The sequence below is a fragment of the Polypterus senegalus genome, chromosome 3 (genome assembly GCF_016835505.1).
Source record: "Polypterus senegalus isolate Bchr_013 chromosome 3, ASM1683550v1, whole genome shotgun sequence".
Lineage (NCBI taxonomy): Eukaryota > Metazoa > Chordata > Cladistia > Polypteriformes > Polypteridae > Polypterus > Polypterus senegalus.
The window spans coordinates 256,925,267-256,948,559 of record NC_053156.1 but is presented as its reverse complement, the minus strand read 5'-3'; the positions used below and the strand labels follow the sequence as shown (position 1 = coordinate 256,948,559).

Genomic DNA, 23,293 nt, shown 5'->3' with positions numbered 1-23,293 from the left:
GTTAATTGAAATCAACTTGCAAATTAAACAAAAAATAAATGAAATAAATGGTGTACTAAATAACACAAATATATATTTACATAACTTAAATTTGTCCCGATGCAAGCTTATGTAAATAAATAAAGCTAAATTTCTTTAATGCATAAAATAAACTACAGTATTTTCAGGAAATAAAAAAATCCAGGATACAATTCACTTGACTTTCTGACAAATAGTAAAAAAAGCAGTACAGTATCTTCATTTGTATTACTTAATGTCAAAAAGGAAAATTACTCTAAGTCTCAGCTGCCACCTGGTGGTCATTTTGAGCCCTTGCAGCCACTTTAAAAAAAAAATAATCACAGATTAACCCAGTTACCATAATGCCATGGTAATGGGTTTGATAAAAACATATTGAAAGGGTTACTGAAAACATACTGTCAGTAATAGTGCCTAAAAAGCAAATATAAGGAAATTATTAAATATACTGAAAATAAAATTTCTTACTGAGATATGCTGCTTTGAAGGAACTGGAACCTCAAACGGAATATCAGTATCCTGATAATCTGAATGATCAAGAGCAAGCAGATTACCTTCTTCTATCCCCTACAAAATAAAAAATAAATACATTTTGTAGTTAGGCAACACATGGAAATCATAACTAGTGATTTACAGTTGAAGAAACAAAATGAATGTTTAAGAATACTGACATGCACTCACCTTCATTTGCTCATCATCAACATAAAAAGGACAAATGTTAGTTGACAGCATAAAAAGGTTATGATTTATTGATAACAGTACTTTTTAACTGTTAAAAAGTCTTTTTTTAATTGTAATTTAGCACACCACTTTACATAGTTTCTTATGAGTATGTAAAAGCATGTCACAATTCTTAGGAGGGCTGATTTAGGGAAGACACATGGCAAGATTTTTAAGGTTGCACCACGACTTGCTTGACATCTCCTTCAACTACCAGGAGGACTATGGCCAAGAAGAGCAACTCTGAGTCTGTCTTCAACCTGATGAAGAATGCACCCCTCCAATTACAAAGTAAAGTTGTCAGAAGAGACCCATGAGTGTTAAAAGCACATCCGTGTGACTTGCACACAATCCCATTTTGGTTTAAGAAAGATTATTTTTGCCAGCCTAGAATAACTTGGGATTCAATCACCAATCCTGTTACAGCTTCTTGCCTCTTGTTCTATAGTAGCTACCTGTACTCTTTCACAGTTAGAAAATTCGGTAATTTGTAAATGTATAAGAAAGTTAATTATTTATGTAGCAGTATGTATTTCTTTTGCGCATAACCAGTCCCCATAAAGTTCTAAACGTCACATTGTTAATCAAAATCTTATCAGACTCCTCCTTGAACCGTCACCTTATCGTGGTGGAGGGGTTTGCGTGTCCCAATGATCCTAGGAGCTATGTTGTCCGGGGCTTTATGCCCCTGGTAGGGCCACCCAAGGCAAACTGGTCCTAGGTGAGGGATGAGACAAAGAGCGGTTCAACAAACCTCCAATGATGAGCAAAACCTTTGGACAACGTTTTCCCTTGCCCGGACGCGGGTCACCGGGGCCCCCCTCTGGAGCCAGGCCTGGAGGTGGGGCTCGATGGCGAACGCCTGGTGGCCGGGCCTGCACCCATGGGGCTCGGCCGGGCACAGCCCGAAGAGGTAACGTGGGTCCTCTTCCTCATGGGCTCACCACCTATGGGAGGGGCCAAGGAGGTTGGGTGCAGTGTGAGTTGGGTGGTGGCGAAGGCGGGGACCTTGGCGGTCTGATCCTCGGCTACAGAAACTGGCTCTTGGGACGGGAATGTCACCTCTCTGAAGGGGAAGGAGCCTGAGCTAGTGCGCAGGTCAGAGGTTCCGCTAGATATAGTCGGCCTCCCCTCGACGCACAGCTTGGACTCTGGAACCAATCTTCTTGAGAGGGGCTGGACTCTCTACCACTCTGGAGTTGCCCCGTGAGAGGCCGAGCAGGTGTGGGCATACTTATTGCCCCCACTGGAGCCTGTGCATTGGGGTTTACCCCGTGGACGAGGGTGGCCTCCCTCCGCCGGGTGGGGGAAGGGTCCTGACTGTTGTTTGTGCGTATGCCAACAGCAGTTTGGAGTATCCACCCTTTTGGAGTCTCTGAGGGGTTGCTAGAGGGCATACCTTCTGGGATTCCCTCGTTTTGCTGGGAGACTTCAATGCTCACGGGCAATGACAGTGAGACCTGGAAGGGCGTGATTGGGAGGAATGGCCCCGATCTGAACCCGAGGGTGTTTTGTTATTGGACTTCTGTGCTCGTCATGGATTGTCCATAACGAACACCATGTTCAAGCATAAGGGTGTTCATATGTGCACTTGGCACCAGGACACCCTAGGCCTCAGGTCGATGATCGACTTTGTGGTCGTGTCGGACTTGCGCCATATGTCTTGGACACTCGGGTGAAGAGAGGGGGAGCTGTCAACTGATCACCACCTGGTGGTGAGTTGGCTTCATGGTGGGGAAGATGCCGGTCAGACCTGGTAGGCCCAAACGTGTTGTGAGGGTCTGCTGGGAACGGCTGGCAGAGTCCCCTGTCAGAAGTAGCTTCAACTCCCACCTCCGCAGAACTTCAACCACGCCCCGAGGGAGGTGGGGACATTGAGTCGAATGGGCCATGTTCCGTGCCTCTATTGTTGAGGCGGCTGACGGAGCTGTGGCCGCAAGGTGGTCGGTGCCTGTCGTGGCGGCAATCCCGAACCCGTTGGTGGACACCGCGTGAGGGATGCCGTCAAGCTGAAGAAGGAGTCCTATAGGACTTTTTGTCCTGTGGGTCTCTGGAGGCAGCTGATAGGTACCGGCAGGCCAAGCGAACGCTGCTTCGTTGTTGCTGAGGCAAAACTCGGGCATGGGAGGAGTTTGGAGGCCATGGAGAACGACTTTGGACGGCTTCGAGGAGATTCTGGTCCACCGTCCGGCGTCTCAGGAGGGGAAGCAGTGCAGTGTCAACACCGTATATGGTGGGATGGTGCGCTGCTGACCTCGACTTCGCTAGGGTCGGTGGGAGGAGTACTTCAAGACCTCCTCAATCCCACTAACATGCCTTCCAATGAGGAAGCAGAGCCTGGGGACTCTGAGGTGGGCTCTCCCATCTCTGGGACTGAAGTCACCGAGGTGGTCAAAAACTCCTTGGTGGCAGGGCCCCGGGTGGATGAGATACCGAGTTCCTTAAGGCTCTGGATGTTGTAGGACTGTCTTGGTTGACACGCCTCTGCAACATCGCATGGACATCGGGACAGTGCCTCTGGATTGGCAGACCGGGGTGGTGGTCCCCTCTTTAAAAGGGGACGGAGGGTGTGTTCCAACTATAGAGGGATCACACTCCTCAGCCTCCCTGGAAAAGTCTATTCGGGGTTCTGGAGAGGAGGGTCCGTCGGATAGTGAACCTCGGATTCAGGAGGAACAGTGTGGTTTTCGTCCTGGTCGCGAACAGTGGACCAGCTCTTCACCCTTAGCAGAGTCCTGGAGGGTGCATGGGAGTTTGCCCGACCGGTCTACATGTGTTTTGTGGACTTGGAAAAGGCATTCGACCGTGTCCCTCGGGAATCCTGTGGGGGTGCTCGGGAGTATGGGGTACCGGACCCCTGATAAGAGCTGTTCGGTCTCTGTACAACCGTGTCAGAGCTTGGTCCGCATTGCCGCAGTAAGTCGAGCCCGCTTCCAGTGAGAGTTGGACTCCGCCAGGGCTGCCCTTTGTCACCGATTCTGTTCATAACTTTTATGGACAGAATTTCTAGGCGCAGCCAGGGTGTTGAAGGGGTCGGTTTGGTGGACTCAGGATTGGGTCACTGCTTTTGCAGATGATGTTGTCCTGTTTGCTTCTTTAGGCCGTGATCTTCAGCTCTCTCTGGATCGGTTCGCAGCTGAGTGTGAAGCGGCTGGGATGAGAATCAGCACCTCCAAATCCGAGCATGGTCCTCAGCGGAAAAGGGTGGAGTGCCCTCTCAGGGTTGGAGGAGAGATCCTGCCCCAAGTTGAGGAGTTCAAGTATCTCGGGGTCTTGTTCACGAGTGAGGGAAGAATGGAGCGTGAGATCGACAGGCGGATCGGTGCGGCATCCGCAGTGATGCGGGCTCTGCATCGGTCTGTCGTGGTGAAAAGGAGCTGAGCCGTAAGGCAAAGCTCTCAATTTACCAGTCGATCTACGCCCTACCCTCACCTATGGTCATGAGCTATGGGTAGTGACCGAAAGAACGAGATCGCGAATACAAGCGGCTGAAATGAGTTTCCTCCGCAGGGTGTCTGGGCTTTCCCTTAAAGATAGGGTGAGAAGCTCAGTCATCCGGGAGGGGCTCAGAGTAGAGCCGCTGCTCCTCTGCATCGAGAGGAGTCAGATGAGGTGGCTCGGGCATCTGATCAGGATGCCTCCTGGACGCCTCCCTGGTGAGGTGTTCCGGGCACGTCCAACCGGGAGGAGGCCCCGGGGAAGACCCAGGACACGCTGGAGGGACTATGTCTCCGGCTGGCCTGGGAACGCCTTTGGGATTCTCCGGAAGAGCTGGAAGAAGTGGCGGGGAGAGGGAAGTCTGGGCCTCTCTGCTTAAGCTGCTACCCCCGCGACCCGACCTCGGATAAGCGGAAGAGGATGGATGGATGGATGGAATCTTATCAGAAACCAAGCAAAATGTCATATGGCTGCTGAAATCACAACTCATTTTGCTAAAAATGACTTTTGAGTGCACAGCTTATTTTTATTTGTTCAAAGCTTGCCTGTTTCCAGTAGACCCAATATTTCGTAACGTTCAAAAATTTCAATTGAAATCTTTGAGGGTTCCAGACTTTACAGTGCAAACCAATTTGCACAGCATTGTAAATTAGTATGAATGACTCAATGCTTTGTCAAGTTAGATAAAATATACTATACCAAAGAGGTGCTTTCGAGTTTCATATGTTCATTTAAATAAAGAATATGACTTTATACAGGACAAGAATATATGATGTTAAATAAATCCACTTAAATCATTAAACACATGCAAGCTCTAAACCAGATGTATCTGAAATATAAATTATTTTATTTATTAGTTATCAGACATAATTGCTGATTAGATTTATAGAAAGTAATTAAAAATATGAACAGAGCTGGAAAAGAAAATAATCATAATGGAACGTATGGCAAGCAAATGACTTGGAAATGATTAATATTACATACTTTTAGTCATTCATAGTTTTCTTACCTAAAAACAGAATAGTAATATGACTATACAGGTCTCAGTTAATCCCAGATTTTAAGTATCTATCCAGCTCTTTGATGCCAAAGAGAATAAACTACTTGTAAATATGACATTCATTATTCTCAAAATATTACAATAATTTCAATGTTGAAGAATTTTTTTATTAAAATAAAACAAAATAAAAGACCAATTTAAAAAAAGGAAATAAACACTACATTTCTCTGATTTAGTATATAAAATAAGTCTTACATTTAACTACTTACATCACTTAGATCCAAAAAATGATTTAGAAATATGAAGCCCATGCTTGTCCAGCCAATACTCTGTTAAGAAATTAAAAATGTTAATGTTGTAATAGATAGATAGATAGATAGATAGATAGATACTTTATTAATCCCAAGGGGAAATTCACAAATCCCAAGGGGAATGAAGTAGACTAAAGGTAACAATGATATATTAGTTTCTCATAAAGGAAAAAAGGGGCCAAAAAACACTAATAATCTTTCAAAAGCCCTGCATTTTAGGTATTTATTCTTCAGTTTCTTATTCATCTGGCGCTACTCTTGGAGATGCAACAAAAGTTTAAATGGATGCTTGTCATCATATTTATTGTACTGCATCATTCTTTAATGTTTTTGAGTCAAGGGTGATAGTAGGTTGGGACCAATGACTAATATTGGGTGGTCCAGATCTAATTATGCAATTTTCATTATGCTATAACTTATTAAGTTTATTACATAGAGAATTCACAAAAATTCTTTCTGTTGCCAATAGATGGCAGCACCTGCCCTGCATTCTAAAATTGGGGGGGGGCAGTTGTCAGTCGAACAGTAGGTGAGATGTGTTCACCTTTTCATAATTGCATAATTAGATATGGACCACCCTATAGTGTATATTCCACAAGATTCAATTTTCCACAGAGTTATTTTTTTTCTCAAAATTAGAAATATGTCAGAAATAACATCTAGCAAAATGAAGCTATTTATATCTATCCATCCATTTTATAAACGTAACATTTTCCCGATTGTTGTCAGAGATTATAGTTTGTGTTCTAACCGGAGTGGGTCAAATACAGGCACTAGACCTGGCATGGACATGCCTCTACTGCACGGCACACCTAAACATGCATCCTCTGTCACTTATATTGGGACAATTTGCAATTATGAACCAATATTTCAGCAGCACTTTATACTGAGACAGTAAGTAGGAGAAAACAAAATCAAACATAAAGAGAATATACAAGTATTAAATAGAGCCTGGATGAATGTTCTTACATCCAGTACAGAATATAATGAAAATTTGGTAGAAACATGGTCCGTTTCTGTAAGTAAGGTAATGCTGTTGGAAGTAAATAGGATCTTTCTGGAAATGCTGAAAGCACTAAAAATTGTGAGAGATTCATGATTAACATATGTCTTAAAATAGGCTGAAAATCCAAACTCGCACAAGTAAGAAGTTGAAAATTGTACCAACAGTCACAGAGCTTTCTGAGCAATTGATGGGTACTCCTTTTCAACCAGCATCCAGAATGCATCCAGGTTTAACTCTGAGTGCTTTAGCCTCAGTGTTTTGTTACTTGCAACACTAGCAAGCTGTTCCTCTTCTGACAAGGTGAACTGTCCTTCAGACGGTTCAAATTCTACAAATGGGCTTCGAACCCAGTCGTACTGGTCCATGGATATTGACGGAAAATATTTGCTGAGACCTGCCAACAGTGTGTCCAAGTGAGTCAAAATCAATGGCAAAATGTCCTGATAGTTTCTGTCAACAACACTAGGAAACATTTCAACGTTCCCTGCACTTGCATGTTTCTTCCAAATTGTCAATTTTTTCTGAAAAGCACTTATTTTGTCTGTTGACATCAAGATATTTTCATTCCTGCCTTGCATGCCACTGTTCAAGAAGTTCAATTCGTGAAATATGTCAGCCAAATTTGCTAGCTTAGAACACCAAGATTCATCGCCCAGAACTTCTGCAAAATCCTTCAGGTTTCCTTGCAATCAGAAGACTAGCATCTCTTCTCTTAGTTCTTACAATCGACGCAAAACTTTTCCCCGAGACAACCATCGTACGTCTGTATGCTGGATGAGAGTGACGTGGTCTGCTTCCACAATTTCGCAAACTGACGACATTTTAGTGGTCTCATCTTCATGTAATTAACTATTTTGACTACCATATCCATTACAGACTTCAGTTCAGGTCCAATTGTTTTAGCAACCAGTGCTTCTCTATGAAGAAAACAATGAGTGACGAGAATATTGGGATTCTGTTGTTGTGCCAGCGAGACAAAGCCTTTGACATTTCCTGTCATTGCAGGCGCACCGTCTGTACAAATGCCAACACAGTTTTCCCAAGTCAACTCGTAAGACTGCAAATGTGAATTTAAAACGTCATAAACATCTTGTCCTTTTGTTGTTTCTGGCAATTCTTTGCAGCAAAAAAAGTCTTCCATAATAGCTTCATTGTCAATAAAGCGAACAAACGCAAGCAGCTGTGCTTTACCGCTAATGTCTGTGTACTCGTCGACCAGAATTGCAAAGAACCCACGACTTTTCATTTTTGAGAGAACATTACGCTCAATATCGCTGGACATTTCAGCAATACACCTACTTATCATATTGTCTGAAAGCGGAATCTTATTAATTTCTGATACAGCATCCTCCCCAAACATAATCCTCACCATTTCTTGGCATGCAGGTAAAATTACCGTTTCAGCAATGTTATGCTATTTCATTTTCTTAGCAACAATCTCCGTCACAGCATAACTTGCTTCTTGAGCTTTCTTACTTATCTTGAACTTTTTCTCAAACGCAGCCGTTTGCTTCTTATTCAAGGCCAATGTCCTCTGAAAGTACTGTATGTTTTTGTCTGATACCTCTGGATGTCTAGTTGTTAAATGCCGCTTTAGCTGGCACCATGGCACTATTGGCAAGTTTTTCGCCACAAACAATACACAGTGGTGAAGGGCAGTCATGGTCTCCCGTCCAAGTGAATCCCAGAGCTAAGCAGTTGTCACTGTACTGGCGAACTTTGAGTTGCGGATTGCCAGCGGCATTTTTCGGCAACTGCAGCTGAGTAAGGTTGCAGTGGTAACGGCAACCGCTGCAGCTTCAATCAACTGCTCCGGAACCTGAGTATCGTCATGTGCTGCGGCGTCTTCTAATTTACACTTAACAAATCAGTCCATGTTCGAAATCAAAACAATAATTTACAAAATTTAATGCAAACGACAAGCCTAACTGCTATTACACCATGCAAACTGCCGTTCCCGCACAACCGCCACCTATAGCTAGTGAAAGCACACCGTCCTGGTACTCTAGCCGTCATTTAACTTTGGGAGCGAGAGAGGGGCGGAGATAAGAAAGGAGGAGCAGGCAGTTAACCGGCCTGTCAGACAGATGAGAATGAGGTAGTGACATAGACTAACAGAGAAACAGCAACTGACTAAAGGACTAAAGAACGATTAATAACCACATAAAACCACGATGACCAGCTAGCCCTTTTTTAGATTCAAGAGGAACAAAGATGATTTTTTTCTATGTCATGAAAATGAAACCATCTCTTTGTCAATCTCTGAGACTGAGGGCATTTTCCTGACCTGTGGGTTGTAGATTTGGACAGTGATTATTATCACCTTTATAGTTATGCAGAACTCAAAATGATAATGTAGTTAGTGAATTTTGTTAAGTTTTCCTCATTTACGTATTTATTTCTAACATCTGGTTGTGCCTTTTCCTTTGGATGCTTCTGATATCATCACTCCTAAGAATATTTTCCATGTAATAGGAAGCATTTTTTCAATGCCTACCCCATTTGGTTATGAAAAGATACATGATTTTTGCTTAGCAAAGCTTTCTCATCTAAATCTAGATGCACTGATAAGGAAAGTATCTGCAGGTTGTAAACAAATATGATCATGTCAATATCATAAATAATGAATTGCTATGATACCACTGTACACAAGCAAAAGGACACAAGTAATCATTCATTCAATGAGACTGGAAATAACAAACAAAATAATGAAGCCTAGTTATTAGCCTTTTTTATACTTTGTTCAAACTAAAATGTTTAATTAAAAACATGATTTCCCCTCTGTCTTGAAGACTCAGACAGCATCTCCGTAAAATATATAAAACCATTTTACAGTCCCTCCCTTTCAAAGATCCAAGAGTACAGTGGGAAAAGGATCTCTCACTCAACATCTCAGAAAAGAATTCACTCGCGTTCCATATGTGCAAAGCATAGAATTATTCAACTCAAAATTATATATATCGAGCACATCCGTCTTGTTTAAAATTGTCCAAAATGTTCCCAGGGCAAGATCCAACCTGCAAACACTGCAATCAAATTTCGGCCTCACTGGGCCACATGTTCTGTACCTGTACCAAATTAACATCATTCTGGAACCTTGGTGTCACAATCCCTCCTAACCCATTAACAGCTGTGTTTGGTATACTTCCAGATGGGCTTAAAGTGGAGAAGGACAACCAAACTGCCATGTTTGTGGGTGTGTGTATTCGCCCTGCGATGGACTAGCACCCTGTCCAGAGTTTGCTCCTGTCTTGCTTCTGTAGAGTATTCAATAATCTGATAAAGGATCTGGTGATCTGAATTTTTCTGGCATATATCCACCAGAATTTACTGACTTCAAAGTGCCTATGACTACACCCAACCTTTAACATAAACTTCCAGCAATTACACATAGTGTGACAAAGTGAACTTGTAAATGTGATATGATCAATTCCACTGTGCATGGATCCCAAATGAAATCATGATTCAAATGTAGTGAGGTTTGTGACACAAAAATAACATACAACTTTGTAATATATTTCTTCTTTCATTTCACAGAATCAGAGGTTAAGAAAAAAAAAAAACAGAATGAAAAGTACACATTATTCTCACCCATTTACATTTCTATAGGTGGGAAGAAAATAGTTAAAATTTTAATTCTAGATGAAATATTCTTGAAATAATTATAACTCTTGTCCACTTCTCCTGGATTTGACAACTTAAAAACATTTTTTTATTACTTCATGTACTGTAAAACAAAAGTTGCTATATATTCCAATATATGTATTAGTAAATTATTCATTAACATGCAATACATAGTACATACCTTAGCAGCAAAACCTGCCTCATAGAATGCTTTATCTGCTGGTATTATATCTGTATACCTTAACAACGCTATTGAAATTTTTGCTGCAATAGTCTCCTGCAAAATAAATAAAATTCAGAAAATTACTGCAATATATAAATGATTACAGAAAAGGCAGCATAAAATGGTTTATTACAAATGTAGAACATTTATATACAATTAAAAAAAGTTTGTTCTGTCTCATTAATATATGTATATAAATTGACTATGTCGTGCAGTTTTACTCAAATATTTTAGACATGATTTATTACTTTTGAAGCATATAATATATTGACATATATTATATCCGAGAAAATGATTAAACATTCCTGAACTTTTTCAAATTACAGGATTAAAGGAAAAGTTAGCTATATCAAGTCGAAATTACTTCTTCACAAACATGCTATATATGCATTTGCCATATGAAATTATGTTCTAAATTTAATTGCTTTCTATAAATTAAAAAAATATCTTGTCTGCAGTGGCACTTTACATTGTTGTCTATGGGGCACGTAGGAGAAGCTTAAAAACAAACCAAATATTCTGCTTTTTAAAGCCAAGACAGTTGTAAAGTACTGCACCTTCTGTGTTAGTGATGCAAGTTTACACTTAATAACATGTTATCTTACTGTTTAAATAAGATAATTTAATTGTGATTTTTTTCTACATTGACCAATACAAGACATTCTCACTTATAGTATATAACTGCTCGAAAAAATTAAAGGAACACTTTGAAAACACATCAGATCTCAATGGGAAAAAAATCATTATGGATATCTATACTGATATGGACTGGGTAACAAAAGGATGTCACATCTTTTGATGGAAATGATATTTATCAACCTATAGAGGGCTGAATTCAAAGACACCATGAAAATCAAAGTGAAACAATGATGCGGCAGGCTAGTCCATTTTGGCAAAATTTCATTGCAGCAACTCAAGATCTTAACATTTGGGGCATGCTCCTAATGAGATGACGGAAGCTGTCCTAGGGGAATCTCCTCCCAGATCTGAACTAGGGCATCACTGAGCTCCTGTACAGTCTGAAGTGCAACTTAGTGGCATCAAATGGACTGAAACATAATGCCCCAGAGGTGTTCTATTGGATTTAGGTCAGGTGAGCATGGGGGCCAGTCAATGGTATCAATGGATATGCCTCCCCAGACCACCACTGACCCACCAACAAACAGGTCATGCTGAGCAATGTTACAGGTAGTATAATGTTCTCCATGGCTTCTCCAGTCCCTTTCATCTCTGTCACATGTGTTCAGATTGAACCTGCTCTCATCTATGAAAAGCACAGGGCACCAGTGGTGGACCAGCCAATTCTGGTATTCTATGGAAAATGCCAATCGAGTGCCACAGTGCTGCTGGGCAGTGAGCACAGGGCCCACTAGAGGATGTCGGGCCCTCTGGCCACCTTCATAAAGTCTGTTTCTGATTTTTCGGTCAGACACATTTATGTCAGTGGCCTGCTGAAGGTCATTTTGTAGGGCTCAGGCAGTGCGCATCCTGTTCCTCCTTGCCCATAGGAGCAGATACCAGTCCTGCTAATGGGTTAAGGACCTTCTACAGACCTGTCCAGCTCTCCTAGAGTAACTGCCTGTCTCCTGGAATCTCCTCCATGCCCTTGAGACTGTGCTGGGAGACAGAGCAAACCTTCTAGCAATGGCACGTATTGATGTGCCATACAGGAGAAGTTGGACTACCGGTGCCACCTCTGTAGGGTCCAGGTATCCCCTCATGCTACCAATACCAGTAGCCAAATGCAAAACTAGTGAAAAAGCAGTCAGAAAAGTAAGGAGGGAAAAATGTCAGAGGCCATCACCAGTTAAACCATTCCTGTTTTGGGGGTTGTCTCATTGCTGCCCCTCTAGCGCACCTGTTGTTAATTTCATTAACACCAAAGCAACTGAAACTGATTAACAACCCCCTCTGCTATTTAACTGACCAGATCAATATTCCAGAAGTTTCATTGACTTGATGCTATACTCTGATTAAAAAGTGTTCCTTTAATTTGTGCAACTTGTGCTTTTGGGAATCTTCTCTGTGTCACAGACCTAAAGACTTATGATGATGGTCAGAAGAATAATAGAACATCTCCCAATTCAGTGTACAGTAAGTACTGCAAAAATATGACATTCTATAGTTTTTAGTGTTAACAGGTTATGACTCTGTTGCTGAAGGATTTTGAGGGAGAATATTTATATTAGTTACTTTCTGTTTTTTTCTATTTATTATTTAGTTTTCTTATTAGTCTTACTATTTTATAGTATTTGTAGAATTTTGTTTTCACTTCTGTCTCACAGTGTATTTGCTAATGCTCAGTGCAAAATATTTAAAATTAAACACAGCAGCATTACATATTGTAGTAAAATAAAAAGTGAAAAAGAAAAATTTGTTGGGCTTTGCCACCTTAGACAAAAGTTGTGAATATAAGCCCATCATACCAGCTGTTTAACTCCTTGTGCTGCTGATCGTGCAGAATAGTAGTGTGCAATCAGGAGCATCTGTTCAAATTCTTCATGCGCTGGAGAATTGGCTTCAGAAGTCTTCACCATATTTTCACACTAGTTAATTTTAAAAATAAAAAAGAAAATCAGTCATTTATCTCGTAAGGTCAATTAAGAGTAGCATTTATTCATATAAAGTACTTGTGAATGTAAAACACTTAAAAATAAAAGGGATGCTTCCATCACAAGTCTGATGTGAGAAAATATAGCCAAGTATTAATTTTCATATCAGGTATTACATATTTAAAAGCCATCACACTAAAGAGACTGAATAGCAGAAAATAAGCTTTACTGCCATACAGCTTCTCTTTTATGATGGAGTACATCTGTTCAGTGGAACTGAAAAAACTATTGCCTATCTGCTTGAATAAGTATGTATTACATTCCATCATTAACTAGGCAAAGAGTTTATTAATCATAGTTGTGATATTATTTTTAAAACATGTAACTTAAGGACATAATGAAAAACTAAAAATTTCATTGATGTATACTCAACTGTTTTGCGTTTGTTCAACACTACAAGTTATGCAACAGAATGCAGAAAACCCCAGAATAATTTATATAGCTGCACGCCACTTTTGTATTCTCTTATCATTTTTGATAGTATACCAAACAGGGAGACCACTGAGCACAAGAGTTTCCAGGCATACAAGGACCTTTGTCACATTTGCTGTTGCAAGGGTCCTCCATAATGATGGAGAGGTATGCAATTATAATGTATCCTCCAGTCCATCTCTATATTGCTTCACTTTTTTTGCTGTACAGCTCTGTGATCAGGGCAGCATTGACTCCCAGTGCCCCAAGTAGAATTGCAATAGGAAATACAGATGCATCTCTTTTACAGAGTGAAATACAATCATACACAGAGACAGGCAGAAGGGAAATTCACTTATTGCAAAACCAACACAGAACGCAAAATATAGTAGAATAGAAATAATGAACAAATATACAAATAAACTATATTAAAAATAAACCTATTGTGTGGCCAATTCAGCTATAAACTTTCATGAAACAATTGGATAATTTGTTGAAAAATAAATAAATGAAGTAATTTTAAAAGAATTTTAAAAACTCTTGTTAAAATAACAACAAATAGGACAAGGCAAAACTCATAATATTTTTTTACTATTACTGACTGTGTCCCTGTGGAAAAAAAACACCTAGGATCATAATTAACTGCACAAATCAGTGCATCCATCTGTTTGTTACACTTTAAAGTTTTTTGCTGGCTATTTGTTGCAAAAGTTACAAAGTCACTTAAAATAAGTACACCTCTGCAATTTTTGCCACCACTGGTAAAGAAGATTAAGTTATAAAAACATCACCTTTTCATGAATTACCTTAATCTCACACTGAGAAAAAATGAGAGGATTTCAATCTTTAACCAAAGTACATTTAGAAAAAAAAATTCGCAAGAAATAATTAATTTTGAACAAAACCACATAAGCCATGATTCTTGGCACCCTTGCATTTAATACTTTGTACAACCTCCCTTTGCAGCTATGAGTCTTCTTCTGTAATATCTTATAAGGCTGTAGAATATAAAGCAGGCAATCCAAGACCATTCCTCTTTACAGAATCTCTCCAGATCATCCAGGGTCCCAGGTCCTCTCATGTGCACTCTCCTCTTCAGCTCACCTCATAGGTTTTCAAAGGGGTTTAGGTCCAGGGACTGAGATGTTCATGGCAGAAGTATGACTTTGTGTTCCTTTAACCAATTTTGTGTTGACCTGAACATATGTTTTGGGATCACTGTCCTGATGGAAGATCCAACGATCCGCCAGTTTTAGTTTCCTGGCAGCCAGATTTAAATTAAAATCTCCTGGTATTTTATGGAGTCCATAATGCCATATACCCTAACAAGGTTTCCAGGGCCTTTGGAGGATGCACAGCCCCACAACATCACAGAACATCCACCATACTTAGCAGTGGGGATCAGGTTCTTCAGTCCTTAGGTACAGCCATCCTTCTTTTCACAAATAAACCTGCCTTGAATGTTTATTGTCAAAAACCTCAATTTTTGTATTGTCTAATAATAGAACAGATTCCAATCAAAGTTCCAGCAGCGTTTAGCAAACTACATGGGCTAATGTTTGTGGTTAATTTTTTTTTCTGGCATGCCTTCCAAGTAATCTGTTGACATGGAGGTAATGACTAATCGTAATTTTGGAGACTTGGTGATACCAAGATGCTGTTTTTTTGTGTATTCTCAAGCAATGATCCTTGAAGATTTTTTTTCATCTCATTTATCATCCTGCTCAGTGTGCATGGGGGCAAAATTAACTTGGTTTACAAAAATTGGTAACAGTTTCAGTTGAACTTTTTAATCATTGCCTTAACTATAGATATTAAATATTATTTATATCTGTAACTTACCAAATTTAACAGTACATCTCTCAGTTCTGCCCATGTACGATATGCTTCAGCATTGTTTGTGCCACTCAGGCTCAGCATGTCACGAAACAAGTGTCTGTAAATATTAAAATTCTAACAAGCAAGACTAAAGTAAGTATTTAATCGGTTTTAGAGAAAGTACAGTACAGATAAAGGTTTTCTACAAATACCATTAATAACAAAACTACAAAGTACCTGTGGGTAGGCAGGAGAACCATGCTGATTATACAGACTTAAAACCTTTTCTGAGTGCCCCTCATTGATCAAGTTAGAGGCATACCAAGCTACATATTTGTGAAGAACTTTGTAGTTCTGTGGAAGCAAAAGAAAGTGTTCAAGGGTTAAAAAATAGCCACTGTTGAGTTAGACTTAACCCATAATGACATTTTATATAATAAATATAAAGTTTCTGTTATAGACTGTAAGAGGAAAACAAGAATAATACAAAATAACATTTGCAAAATCCAGTTTTTCAATTTCAGTTTTGCAAGTGGCCAGACCCATACTATCAACATATGGGTATATGGTACTAAACACCCCAGTAAACAAGCCAATTGTGAAACACTGATCATGTAATGTGCACATTTTCAGGAATTGGGAGGGTAACCAAAGTACCTGGAGGAATATTCATGAAGACACAAACAATACAATACAAATAAAAACTAGAAGCAGAAACAAATGCACTAATGAAAGTTTGATTAACATGACAAACTCCTTCTGATTCAACATATATTAACACAAACTCAGCAGTCTTATGGTCCAGAAACATCAGTGGATCACTGAACCGGCACACCTATATGGTGATGCAACACAATGTCATACAAAATGGCAAAATGCTACACCTTTTATATCAGCTCTAAACTATTTAGCTGGGAATGCTACAGGCTTACTGGAAAACTAAAATGTAAAATGACAGTTCGTCTTTGTTAGAGATGGGACCAGATCAGAAGTAATTTAAACAGTGAAATTAGTCAATTATTGCAATTGAATTTTGATTCATTTAATGCAACAAAATTCTAGTTTCAAGTTTATTCTGGGAGGGTCATAACAGAGACAATTGTACTCTAAATTAAGAACCTTACACACTTCAAAGGAAGCAAGTTGGAGGCCCTTAAATCTCATTATACACATCTGAGGATCAGGGTTTCAGATTTGATTGAACTTATACTGCTTCAGCAATTTATGGATATTTCAGCTTTTCAATTCCAAATCATGTGACAAATATTTTATGTAAAATCATCTTGATTGCTCTGTAAAGGGGCATACTGTTAATGACACTATTTAAAATAAAGATAAATTGATGGATAGATTCATTAAAATGAAAGAGTTGACCCCACTAACATTTATTTGATTTTAAAACAATAGAAGAAGAGAGTGACTGTTCTCTTTAAAAGGTAACCAGGAATTGGCAAGTATTTAAAGAAAGCTGCTGGACAGAAAAGGAAGGCAACTTACCATGGAATTTAATCAATATTACAGGAATGCCATATTATTTATTTTTAATAGGATTAAATATATATAATTTGTTTAGCATGTAAAAAACAACATGTGCAGCATTGGGCATAAAAAGAGATGACACCAGTGTAATGAGTAACACAGCCACTTAAAGCTTGACCGTTGCCTTGATTCAAAGATAGGAATTCTTCTATAGATATATGGAGTTTGCAGGATCTGCTCAGCTGTTCTACTTCAGTCCAAAGTCCTGTTATTAAATTCACTTAAGGCTCCGAACTAGCTTGCTATGTGCCTCTATTTCAGTCAACCCAGACTCTAAATTCCCACAGTTCTAACATTTAAACATTTAAAAATTAGGCAACCAAGACAGATGGACATATGGCTGTATGGAAGGAAACCAAGTACATTGGGTTTACCTGCTTTGATGCAGTTTCAATGCATTTTTCCCACTGACCTCTCTCAGCATACATATCAAGTGCTGCCATGACATCAACTCCCACAAGCTAATGAACAGATAAAAAAATTGAAAAAAATATAACTTACCACCTTCAAGAGTACAGTGATCTAAATAATATACACTAGCTTATTTGTAAAATTTGGTATTACAAATCGTTCGTGGATATGATCTATCAGACATATTGGCTTCCCAATAACAAGGCTTTGACCTTTGTATAATTTCTGGAATTATGAGATATAATTTTTACCAAAATTTAGCTACATTCATTTCATAGTTGAATTTCACAACTTAATGTCATTGTATTTATATTAAATGTAAATAAACACTGTCCATTAGGCACAATGGTCTTAAAACATTGATTTTGTTTTTATATTCATGAAAAGTCATTTAAACATACTTTAATCTCATCTCCTTTTAAAATGTTCTGTTTTACAATAAATGGTTTTTGACAAAAGACAAATGTATTGCTACTTTTCTTAAAAAAAGAAATATAAAAAGTGATGATGCAACAATTACTGGTACAATGAACTACATGAATTGTTTGGCAGACACCAGAAAATTAGGAAAATTAAATCAACTTTTAATTGTATAAAACCTAACCAAATAATAAACACTTTTATGCCACGTATATAGTAAAGTCCTGAAGTACATTACACATATAGAATAACCACAAAACAATTAGCAACTTACAGAGTCTACTTTTCCTTGGTTTTTTAAGTGTTCTTTGTAGCACTGGTCCACATAGTCTTCATATCTACAAAAAAAAATGAGTCAAATTGTTAAATTCAACTCACATACTTATTTGCTATGCTGGTGACATCATTCAGTCTATTAAAGCCTTAAACTTGAAACTGAAAACATACTGATCAGAAAATTAACATGGGGAGAATGTACAACAGACAATGCCCAGGTATGGTAACTGAACTTGTGACACTTGAACTGCAAAGCTGCATTCCGCATCGCTTCAAAGTTATACTATGAGCAATACTTACAAATGAAACGTACCACTGAGTCCTGAGTAAAGATGAGCTGTTGCACACACAATATATTTACTACCTTTTATGAACAGCTGTGACACATACTATAAATAACCAATTACTGGAATGCTGTGAACCTCAGTTATCCAATGGTAATGAGCCTTTCACTGTATGTGGCACAACACAGGTGAAACCTTTAATAAAAGTGGATTTCTCACATTTGACATGCTGCTTACTTCAGCATATCCATGTGCAAACTGAATATTTTATTATTAAAAGAGAGCAGACAACAATGGAAACCTACGCTTTATTTGAAAGAAGTTATCCTTGGGTATGTAAACATCTACCATTATTGCGTTTGATTGACTTCTAGGTTTACTGCAATGTACACAGACAACTTTAAAATATGGTGGCGTCCCACTTGTGCATAAGTGGCTAAAGTGTATTACAGCACTCTACAATACTTGTCTACATGGTTACAAAAAATCCTGTTAAGATTGGATTTATTAAGACCAATACTCCTTTACTCAACTCTGAGCAAGCAATCATCAAGGCTTGTGGCTCTTGTTCTGTCTTTTGGGCAAGCACTTTATTCATTGTTCACTGTACTTTCATGGAATATGCTAGTAAAGATTATACTTGCTTTCTGTTGTAAAAAGCAAGGACATAATTAGCTGAACATGTGTGACTGCTCAGTAGACTACACAACTGATTACTCACCTTGAATCAAAGTCTTTGGCCACTCTCTTGGCTTTGTTCCATTCTTCTCCCTCAATAAACGCATCTATTGCTTCTTTAATGAGATCTAGGCTAAGAAACTGCTCAGCAGCCTAAAAACAAAACAAAACAAATATTCAAGTATTTTTTATTCAGAAATTCAACTTATCCAATAACAAATAAAATATTTACATCTGCTCAGATGCTCAAGGGGCGTCGGGGTGACCTTCCATTAGAGAAAGCAATTGCATTTAAAGAGTTGATATATAAAGGAGTATGTACACCGCTCTCTTCATGTCGTCATCTGTCTTGAATTGACAATCACCCAGATATTTTTTTAGCACTCCAAAAGGGTGGAAATTATATGGTGCCAAATCTGGTGAATAAGGAGGATGTGGCAATATCTTAAACTTCAGTTTCTCCACACAAATAGTGTGTGGACAAGCATTGTCTTACAGCAAAAGGACTCCTTGAGACAGCAGTCCCTGCCGCTTGGATCGAATAGCAGGTTTCACATTGGCCTCCAGAAAGTCACAGTAAGTTGCACTAGTGACTGCGGTACCCCTCGGCATGCAGTGTTTGATAATAACTCGGAAGCACGAGTGGTCGTGAGGACAAGACAAAACCTTTATATTCTGCTGGAATCCAGGCACTTCCAGGCAGGTGGCACAAGTGTATTAAGAAGGGTGGCAACTACATTGAGAAATGACATGATCAGTTTTGTTAAGGTTCATTCCATTTTCTGATAAATCACATTTTCTAACTTTAGCTTGACTCTCCCTCGTATGTTAATATTTAAGGGTAAAATCCCCCTAACAATAGTAAAATGAAATACCCCAAAATTTCAAAAACGCTCTGAGTTGACTGAAATTTAAAACATTATAGAAAAAAAGAAAATTAGAGTTTCTTTTTAAATTGTCAGTAATAATACTAAGGGGGCTAATCATATGGATTACATCTTTTTTTCTGCTGAGCGGCAAAAATAAAGGCAAGGATTCATATAGAGAAGTGGTGCTGCAGCTTTATGCAAATAAAGGTTACTACCAGAACCAAAGGCAAAGGCCAAAAGTTTCACGAAACTTAAAGAAGAAGTGCTTAGCAATTTGCATCCTTGGGCACATGCAGTATTCTCTGTTCTGTTGGCTTCTTTGTACTCCCACTTGAAGACCTGGGCACAACACAAACCAAACGTGACGGCATAATTTAACTAAATTTAAATGCTTGCTCAGCTCAGTAAATGAGTCCCCTTTGGCTAGAACATACAGAAAATGGACACTGCAGTGCATCTTGTATTAGTAAAGTTTTTATTCTATATAGAATCTCCATATCCCCAAAAAAATCACCTGAAACTACTTGACTAATATGTCGTATAAAAGTAATAACAAACAGAGAAGCAAGACACCACCAATTGAACAGGGTATCGCCAGTAATTTGGCTGCAGTTCAAGCACTAGGACATAGAGCGTAGATAGTTCACAGTATTATTTCTTAGCACCTGTTCTTTGCTCTGCAAAGCTTAAAATGTTCAATTCATTGCATGGTCCATTTAAATGCAACCCGGTAAAACTTAGTGCTGCGTGTAGTAAATTAAAGTAAACCACAATTTAGTGCATTTTGCTTTTGATCTAAACCCTCCAAAACTTTGTAACGATACAAGATTACAGATTAAAGCATTATGTTCAATTCTGATTGTGGCCAACAGTGTTTTACAGGATGTGCTATGGGGTGAAATTATATTTATACCACAAATTCCCATTATTCCTACTAATTACCTATTGCAATTAAAAAACAGTTTCATGTAAAATTGAATATTTCAATGACCATCAACAAAAGTCAATGTCAATCACTAAGAAAAGCCACGACTACTCTATGGCATGAATGTTTATCTCATGGGCAATTGTATGTAGCATATTCAAGAGTAAGGAGCTCCAGTGAACTAATAATATTAACCCCTGGTGAAAATAACAACAAATGTTGCTTACAGAAAAACATAATATTTCTTATACATCTGACTAACAGCACTATTATCACGGCCTATTGTCTTTAAATTTCCTTTGAGAAGCCAGCCAACACAGCTAGTGTTTTTATATATTTTGTATGACATTAATAAATGATAATAAAAAAGTCTTTAACTTCCATATACTGTGGCTTCTAACAAGATTGTTCTCAGAAGATATTTATTTTAATATTTAAATGTGTGGCCCTCATTTACTTTTGTGAAATTATCAATAATTAATCATTGACTTCCTGAAGAAAATAAAAGTATAGAATATATAGCTATTAAAGTTTACACTTTACTGCAGGGGTAATAAAAGGATATTGGAAAATAACTGTGGGCAGAATTAAGCATTGTATCTACTGATCAAAAAGTGATCTGTGTTTTCTCCAAATGTTATTGCTTTCCATTTTATTCCAAAGATGTCTTCTCTTCTGTATGATGTCAATAAAATTCCCTGGATATTTGACATTGTACCTGTGTAGCCTTTTAAAAATTAAGCATCTTCAATGGATTCCAGCTTTATTCCTTCTGCTGCTAGGCAGAAGCTCTTTCTTGACAAAGAATGTACAATGAATTTCTATATTAATGATAAAAAATCTTTCTAAGCTTCCTAGGAGAACTTGATTCCATATACTGTACTGTATATTAATTTTGTATATTCACTTTTTATTAATTATATATCTGTTTTATATACAGTTGTGCTTGAAAGTTTGTGAACCCTTTAGAATTTTCTATATTTCTGCATAAATATGACCTAAAACATCATCAGATTTTCACTCAAGTCCTAAAAGTAGATAAAGAGAAACCAGTTAAACAAATGAGACAAACATATTATACTTGGTCATTTATGTATTGATGAAAATGATCGAATATTACATATTTGTGAGTGGCAAAAGTATGTGAACCTCTAGGATTAGCAGTTAGTTTGAAGGTGAAATTAGAGTCAGGTGTTTTCAATCAATGGGATGACAGTGAGTGGGCATTCTGTGTTATTTAAAGAACAGGGATATATCAAAGTCTGCTCTTCACAACACATGTTTCTGGAAGTGTATCATGGCACGAGCAAAGGAGATTTCTGAGGATCTCAGAAAAAGAGTTGTTGATGCTCATCAGGCTGGAAAAGGTTACAAAACCATCTCTAAAGAGTTTGGACTCCACCAATCCACAGTCAGACAGATTGTGTACAAATGGAGGAAATTCAAGACCATTGTTACCCTCCCCAGGAGTGGTCGACCAACAAAGATCACTCCAAGAGCAAGGCGTGTAATAGCCGGTGAGGTCACAAAGGAACCCAGGGTAACTTCTAAGTAACTGAAGGCCTCTCTCACATTGGCTAATGTTCATGTTCATGAGTCCATCATCAGAAGAACACTGAACAACAATGGTGTGCATGGCAGGGTTGCAAGGAGAAAGCCACTGCTCTCCAAAAAAACATTGCTGCTCATCTGCAGTTTGCTAAAGATCACGTGGACAAACCAGAAGGCTATTGGAAGAATATTTTGTGGACAGATGAGACCAAAATAGAACTTTTTGGTTTAAATGAAAAGCGTTATGTTTGGAGAAAGGAAAACACTGCATTCCAGCAAAAGAACCTTATCCCATCTGTGAAACATGGTGGTGGCACAACTGTAAGTACAGTGATATCTTGAGATACGAGTTTAATTCGTTCCATGACCGAGCTCGTAAGTCAAAATGCTCATATCTCAAATCAATTTTCCCCATTGAAATTAATTGAAATGAGATTAATTCGTGCTGGCTCCCAAAAAACCACATTTTGTTAAATGTTTTCAACATAAGAAAAATGTATTTATAATGAACAAATATTGTATACAAACAAAATAAAACCTAATATTGTGAAAAAGGCGCTTTATAGCGCCCGACCCGGCACAGACCACGCAGAGGCACGTGTTCACACTCAAGAATTTTATTTTTTTCTCTTCAGCCGTGGGCACATGTCTTCCCAGTGTCCCACCGGCCCAACACAGTCCCAAGCACAAAAACCCACACAAACCAACTGCTTCCTTCCTCCACCACTCCTCTCAGGCAACCTTGTCCTCTTCCTCCCGATTCTGGCCTTGATTGCTGGGAGGCAGGCCCTTTTGAATCCCACCCGGAAGTGTTCCAGGTGCCTGACCAGCTGGTCTTAATTGCACCTCCGGGTGGGGCTGATAAACCGTCCAGTGTGGTGGCTGGTTCTCTGCAGCACCCCCTAGCGGCCACCCCATTTCCCAACCGGGCTGCTGTGGTGTACTCTATGTCCCATGGAGCCACGGGGGAGATTGAGGAGAGATCCACGGCCAGGGAGACTGCCCCCAAGTGCCCCGGGGGAGGTACTGCCATGTCCATGATGGCTCCCCCCGGGCGTATGCAGCAGAGGCGTCCCGGCCGGGCATGGGACCCGGTTGTCCGTCACATGATATACAAGAGAATCTAAAGAAATAAAGCGATGTTGGCGAAGCCGATTAG

At 39.1% G+C, this 23,293-nt stretch overlaps 1 protein-coding gene across 1 annotated transcript in view; it reads right to left on the bottom strand.

Moving 5' to 3' along the window:
* The window catches only part of ift172 (intraflagellar transport 172), a 119,497-nt gene that overhangs the window by 11,529 nt on the left and 84,675 nt on the right, over positions 1 to 23,293 (bottom strand). Inside the window, exons 37-45 of the mRNA XM_039748938.1 lie at positions 18,833 to 18,942; positions 17,826 to 17,889; positions 17,095 to 17,181; positions 15,419 to 15,535; positions 15,206 to 15,316; positions 12,767 to 12,886; positions 10,299 to 10,394; positions 5,446 to 5,505; positions 487 to 585 (exon numbers count right to left, since the gene is read on the bottom strand). Coding sequence (XP_039604872.1) covers positions 487 to 585; positions 5,446 to 5,505; positions 10,299 to 10,394; positions 12,767 to 12,886; positions 15,206 to 15,316; positions 15,419 to 15,535; positions 17,095 to 17,181; positions 17,826 to 17,889; positions 18,833 to 18,942 — 864 coding nt within the window. The remainder of the gene's footprint in view (positions 1 to 486; positions 586 to 5,445; positions 5,506 to 10,298; positions 10,395 to 12,766; positions 12,887 to 15,205; positions 15,317 to 15,418; positions 15,536 to 17,094; positions 17,182 to 17,825; positions 17,890 to 18,832; positions 18,943 to 23,293) is intronic.